The sequence below is a fragment of the Teleopsis dalmanni genome, chromosome X (assembly GCF_002237135.1).
Source record: "Teleopsis dalmanni isolate 2A chromosome X, ASM223713v2, whole genome shotgun sequence".
In the NCBI taxonomy this organism is placed as follows: Eukaryota; Metazoa; Arthropoda; class Insecta; order Diptera; family Diopsidae; genus Teleopsis; species Teleopsis dalmanni.
Genome location: NC_051848.1, coordinates 34343393 through 34350343, shown reverse-complemented (window position 1 = coordinate 34350343; position 6951 = coordinate 34343393). Strand labels below are relative to the sequence as shown.

General features: G+C 27.1%; 2 protein-coding genes across 3 annotated transcripts; one reads left to right on the top strand and one right to left on the bottom strand.

Annotated features, from left to right (window-relative positions):
* Positions 1-804: 804 nt before the first annotated feature.
* On the bottom strand, positions 805-2669 carry LOC119662734. The gene is made up of 5 exons (XM_038072471.1): positions 2371-2669; positions 1594-2305; positions 1328-1506; positions 1069-1259; positions 805-1004 (listed from the first exon to the last, which is right to left on the bottom strand). Exons 1-5 carry the CDS (start codon positions 2505-2507, stop codon positions 844-846), a joined length of 1380 nt encoding a protein of 459 aa, XP_037928399.1. The 5' UTR covers positions 2508-2669; the 3' UTR covers positions 805-843.
* A 1670-nt stretch (positions 2670-4339) lies between these two features.
* On the top strand, positions 4340-6400 carry LOC119662672. 2 transcript variants are annotated; one of them, XM_038072353.1, is made up of 6 exons: positions 4340-4477; positions 4690-4833; positions 4899-5610; positions 5698-5876; positions 5945-6135; positions 6200-6400. In XM_038072353.1, exons 2-6 carry the CDS (start codon positions 4697-4699, stop codon positions 6358-6360), a joined length of 1380 nt encoding a protein of 459 aa, XP_037928281.1. In that variant the 5' UTR covers positions 4340-4477; positions 4690-4696; the 3' UTR covers positions 6361-6400. The 2 variants fall into 2 exon arrangements, with proteins under 2 accessions (XP_037928281.1, XP_037928280.1); XM_038072352.1 differs by having other exon boundaries at positions 4548-4833.
* The last annotated feature ends 551 nt before the right edge of the window (positions 6401-6951 follow it).

The window sequence follows — 6951 nt, the reverse complement described above, 5'->3', positions numbered from 1 at the left end:
AATAAACAATTAGCAATTTATTTAAATATTTTCATTACAATTCTGTTCTTACTAAAATGTTATTCTGCAATCTAACAATTCAAATACGGAGCCCTAGCTCAGCGTGCTTCTGTTCTACTTATACAGATAAGTAAACCCTGCTTACGATAATAGGCAGGGTCCCGATAACCAGCCTACTATATCTTAAATAACATTCTTTTCTTGACAAAACATCAAAAAAATGTATGAATTGATCATTTGCATCTAACCAGAAATTATTGGCAACCCAGAATAAAATATTTCACAGTTAATAATTTTTCTGCAGTTTATTTGAGAATTATTGTCTCTCGATATTTATTTTCAATTCAAATATTCATAGTTCGAGTTATATTATATATGTTTATATGTACATACTTATTATTAATAATTCTTATATAATATAAGATATTATATAAGAATATATAAAAAAAAAATAATGCAATATAGTAAATTATAATTCAAAAATAATATATCAAAATTATATAAAAAATTATTTAAGATTATATAAAAAGTTACATAGCAGGGTTATATAAATATTTATATAATATTGTATAAAAATTATACAATAATATTATATAACAATGTTATATAATAATATTATATAATAATATTTTATAATAATATTATATCAAATATTATAAAAAAATTATATCAAATATTATATAAAAAATTATATCAAATATTATATAAAAAATTATATCAAACATTATAACTTTCTTATATATAGAAGAAATAATCAAGTAATAATACAGAAAAAAACAATTAAAAATTGTTTAAGTATATATCTAATTCCTTCAAAAAGAATTTAGCACACTCGTATATGGTTTAAATGAAACCAAACTCCTTAAGTTCTTTTAGTAGCACTGGACATTCTATTTCGCATATATTGTCACTCATTATTACTCTTGTTACATATACTTTTTGAAACTCGTCTATTATCTTCTCCAAGTAATTTAAAAGCTGCGGATGAAGAACCTTTGGTAAACCTGTTAAGTTCATATGTTTACTTATTATTCTAATTTATATATATGTGAAATAACGAAAATTTACCTGCAAGTTTACAAAAATTTGTAGAGCATACGGCTTTTAATTCAAGAGGATATTGACGAATGTTATTCAGCTTAACACAATCCTCATTACAAAAATCAATATATTCTACCTGAATTTCTGTTTCTTTAACAGCTATTACCTTAGCTCGATACCATTCTCCTTCGAACAAAGCGATACAATATTCATGCAATCTAGGATTTCATATAACAATCATCATTATATAATATTGGAATACCAATCATTTTCAAAAATTCCTTACACTGGTTTATACGGTGGCCCGTCTTTTTTTATTTGAGCCAAAAACGATTGCATTTCCATAAATGATTCAAAATAGAAATTAGGAATACAAGCAAACATTCCGTCTCCAATACAACTTTTGTCAATTATAACCGCCTCAAAATTAGTATGATTCTCAGTGAACTTGATTATTTCAAAAGGCTTAATAATAACAAACAATAAATATTAGATGTTAAATAATAAAAACAAAAATTAATTAAACTAATTTGTTTGTTGCATTAAACTTACTGGATTAAGTACACGTGCATTAAAATTTTGTTCATCATTTTGGTACTTTAATTCAGTTCTATTCGATTGACTCTTCAATTGTTTTTTATCAAAACTTACTTCCTGAGTCTGAGCGAGATCATCGTTATTTATCTGTTCATTATCATTATACTTCTGCTGGTTTCTCTTTTGATTTTCTGAACGCTGTTGCTGGTGATCTTCATCACAAAACCGAACACCACACATTTTTTCTTTAGAATCAGGATTTACCTTTTGAACTACTACTTGAATTCGGTCTTGTTGACTACAATACTGTTGATCCCCGTATTGACGATTTTTAGGGTAATCAGAGCTGCGTCGTGACTGTACATTGTTGCGATCTTGTTTTGATTTCTTTTTATAGTTTTCTTGAGCTATATTGGCGTTGTGTTGGTCTTTGCCAACATTGTTGGTAATTTGAGGACCGTTTTTACCATAGTTACCAATGTTACCAGAGTAATGGTTTGACTTTTTCTTATCATGTTTATTACCTTCATAAGGCAAGCATATTTCTTGTTCTTGTTGTTGTTGAAAACTATTGTCAGAACGCTTTTGATTTTCATTTGCACTTATATACTGGCCATTACGGTCATTTTTGTCAAATGTTAAATTATCTTCTTTCGTGTAATTATTTCGCAATGCTCTAGACATTTGCTGTGATGCGTAATCAAGCTCTGCGAACGGCACCAAGTTTCTATAAATTAAGAGAATCATATATATAACTACTTTAATATTTAAAGCAAATAAAATGTTATTTACGGTGTTCTGAAGCAAATACTCCGATGATGATGCCAATCTACTTTTTGACATGAAAGCGAACAATAAAAGGAGCCACAATTGCCGCAAGCATAAGGAGCGTCGTTTCCACATTTCACACAATTTACCTTTTCAGACATTTCTTCACTATAGTAATTGTAATTAAATGTATTTATAGATTAGAGTAGAGTTTAATACTTTAAACACACTGTGTCTAATTAACTCTTTTCTACAAATAATCAATTAGATTATATTAAACGCCAAATCTCGCCAGCTATGACGTAACTGAAGTACTAAGAAACCCGAACAGAGATGTTACGCAGTGCCCATAAATTTTATTTTAGTCAATACCTACCAAATACACCACATTGTCTGTATCCACAAGGAATGTACACATTATATATATATACATATACCCATCTTGTTTAAATTTGATATTAAATTCATATTAATCATTTTTATAAGCAATTATAAACTTTAAACAAATTTTAAATTAACGTTAAGTTATCTATTAAGAAACTATACTTTTTTGTGGTCTTATATACCACAAACTTTTTGGTCTTATAACAAAAAGTCGGCTGTTTTATGGCATTGTTCAGTGCATCATCATTACATCATGTTCCCATACTCTGACAATGCAAATTAATTAAAAAACGAAAAAGTTATTTCAAGTGTCTTCTTATTTACAACTGCTAATCTATTAAAATCTTTAATAAATCTTAATCTTTAAATTTTAATATCAGTGATGACTGTCATAGCAAGGATTCTTCATAGATTCATGATATATTTTTCAAAATTATACGATAGAACTATAAGCAGAGTATAAATACACACATTGAAGAACATAACTAAGAGCATCTAACTCTGGTAATTATGAAATTAATTAATATATATATATATATGTAACTGTTATTACATATTTTTATATGTATACATAAGTCTTTATGCTAGTTTTTACTGTTAATAAAATAAAACTCTTAACATACGTTTATTATTTTTTATGTTTACTATGTAAACCTTGTTGGATCAGCTGATAATATCGCTGTTTACACTTCCAAGAAGTATGGATGTAGAAATTGTTTCACTTATTGTTGCACGCTAGCAATAATAAACAAAACATTTCCCCATGACTTCAATTAATACCTTACTAAATTATTTTAAATTCTTAGTGTTGAGAATTACGATCACTTTTATGTCTATTGCGTTAACACCTGTATATTGATGGTTGTAGTCTGTGATTTTGCTTTTCGATTTTCAAAAAACTATTAATGTAATATTCCCTTGAATCTGATAAATATAGAAGGAAAATATGTACTACGGTATATTCAGAACACAATTATTCACATTTGTCATGATACATAATTGAATTTACATTAACTGAGTATATGTTTTGTTAAACGGTGTAGTGAAAATAATTATGTTGTTAATTCATGTATTATACAACAAGCCATAACCGCGGCCAGAAACATAGTTTTTGACTGAACACTGATTTCTTATTTTGTAATTCGTTATACCTCATCATTGATGTAAAACTAAAGGATTTCTGTTTAAAAGTATATATCAGAAGATGTCAATACCAAAAGAATTCAATTCCATACTGTCTTTCTTTTAAACATGGCTTGATGTCAATCACATGAATCGAAGGAATAGTGTAAGGACTGTGTAACTAACAAACGAATAAATAATGTATTTACACTTATATATATGAAAATGGTATTTTTGGGAATTTTTTTCTTATTTTTTAGTTAAAAAAATTCACATCATAAATAAATTTATTTTGCATATCCTGAGTTATGTGCAGTAAACTTTTTCTTTATGAAAAGTCATTAAATAAAGTACAAAGAAGGGTAACACTTTTACTTTCGTTTCTGCTTTGCCGCTGTTCTTTAGAATTGATTTCTTATGTGGTCACATTAATTATTGTTGTTAAATTGTGCACTTTTCGCGAAATTGCTGAAAAGATAATATGTTAGCAGCAAAGAAGAAACGAAAAGAAAAAAACAAAAACGTGCTTACTTAACAGCTGAGCACGGAGTTTTTGATTGCTATTTGTTGATTATTCATTAAAAATGTTCAATTAAATAAAATAGTTCTTAAAAGGCACAATTTGGTAGGTATTGACTAAAATAAAATTTATGGGCACTGCGTAACATCTCTGTTCGGGTTTCTTTGTACTTCAGTTACGTCATAGCTGGCGAGATTTGGCGTTTAATATAATCTAATTGATTATTTGTAGAAAAGAGTTAATTAGACACAGTGTGTTTAAAGTATTAAACTCTACTCTACTCTACTCTACTCTATAAATACATTTAATTACTATAGTGAAGAAATGTCTGAAAAGGTAAATTGTGTGAAATGTGGAAACGACGCTCCTTATGCTTGCGGCAATTGTGGCTCCTTTTATTGTTCGCTTTCATGTCAAAAAGTAGATTGGCATCATCATCGGAGTATTTGCTTCAGAACACCGTAAATAACATTTTATTTGCTTTAAATATTAAAGTAGTTATATATATGATTCTCTTAATTTATAGAAACTTGGTGCCGTTCGCAGAGCTTGATTACGCATCACAGCAAATGTCTAGAGCATTGCGAAATAATTACACGAAAGAAGATAATTTAACATTTGACAAAAATGACCGTAATGGCCAGTATATAAGTGCAAATGAAAATCAAAAGCGTTCTGACAATAGTTTTCAACAACAACAAGAACAAGAAATATGCTTGCCTTATGAAGGTAATAAACATGATAAGAAAAAGTCAAACCATTACTCTGGTAACATTGGTAACTATGGTAAAAACGGTCCTCAAATTACCAACAATGTTGGCAAAGACCAACACAACGCCAATATAGCTCAAGAAAACTATAAAAAGAAATCAAAACAAGATCGCAACAATGTACAGTCACGACGCAGCTCTGATTACCCTAAAAATCGTCAATACGGGGATCAACAGTATTGTAGTCAACAAGACCGAATTCAAGTAGTAGTTCAAAAGGTAAATCCTGATTCTAAAGAAAAAATGTGTGGTGTTCGGTTTTGTGATGAAGATCACCAGCAACAGCGTTCAGAAAATCAAAAGAGAAACCAGCAGAAGTATAATGATAATGAACAGATAAATAACGATGATCTCGCTCAGACTCAGGAAGTAAGTTTTGATAAAAAACAATTGAAGAGTCAATCGAATAGAACTGAATTAAAGTACCAAAATGATGAACAAAATTTTAATGCACGTGTACTTAATCCAGTAAGTTTAATGCAACAAACAAATTAGTTTAATTAATTTTTGTTTTTATTATTTAACATCTAATATTTATTGTTTGTTATTATTAAGCCTTTTGAAATAATCAAGTTCACTGAGAATCATACTAATTTTGAGGCGGTTATAATTGACAAAAGTTGTATTGGAGACGGAATGTTTGCTTGTATTCCTAATTTCTATTTTGAATCATTTATGGAAATGCAATCGTTTTTGGCTCAAATAAAAAAAGACGGGCCACCGTATAAACCAGTGTAAGGAATTTTTGAAAATGATTGGTATTCCAATATTATATAATGATGATTGTTATATGAAATCCTAGATTGCATGAATATTGTATCGCTTTGTTCGAAGGAGAATGGTATCGAGCTAAGGTAATAGCTGTTAAAGAAACAGAAATTCAGGTAGAATATATTGATTTTTGTAATGAGGATTGTGTTAAGCTGAATAACATTCGTCAATATCCTCTTGAATTAAAAGCCGTATGCTCTACAAATTTTTGTAAACTTGCAGGTAAATTTTCGTTATTTCACATATATATAAATTAGAATAATAAGTAAACATATGAACTTAACAGGTTTACCAAAGGTTCTTCATCCGCAGCTTTTAAATTACTTGGAGAAGATAATAGACGAGTTTCAAAAAGTATATGTAACAAGAGTAATAATGAGTGACAATATATGCGAAATAGAATGTCCAGTGCTACTAAAAGAACTTAAGGAGTTTGGTTTCATTTAAACCATATACGAGTGTGCTAAATTTTTTTGAAGGAATTAGATATATACTTAAACAATTTTTAATTGTTTTTTTCTGTATTATTACTTGATTATTTCTTCTATATATAAGAAAGTTATAATGTTTGATATAATTTTTTATATAATATTTGATATAATTTTTTATATAATATTTGATATAATTTTTTATATAATATTTGATATAATTTTTTTATAATATTTGATATAATATTATTATAAAATATTATTATATAATATTATTATATAACATTATTATATAATATTATTGTATAATTTTTATACAATATTATATAAATATTTATATAACCCTGCTATGTAACTTTTTATATAATCTTAAATAATTTTTTATATAATTTTGATATATTATTTTTGAATTATAATTTACTATATTGCATTATTTTTTTTTTATATATTCTTATATAATATCTTATATTATATAAGAATTATTAATAATAAGTATGTACATATAAACATATATAATATAACTCGAACTATGAATATTTGAATTGAAAATAAATATCGAGAGACAATAATTCTCAAATAAACTGCAGAAAAATTATTAACTGTGAAATAT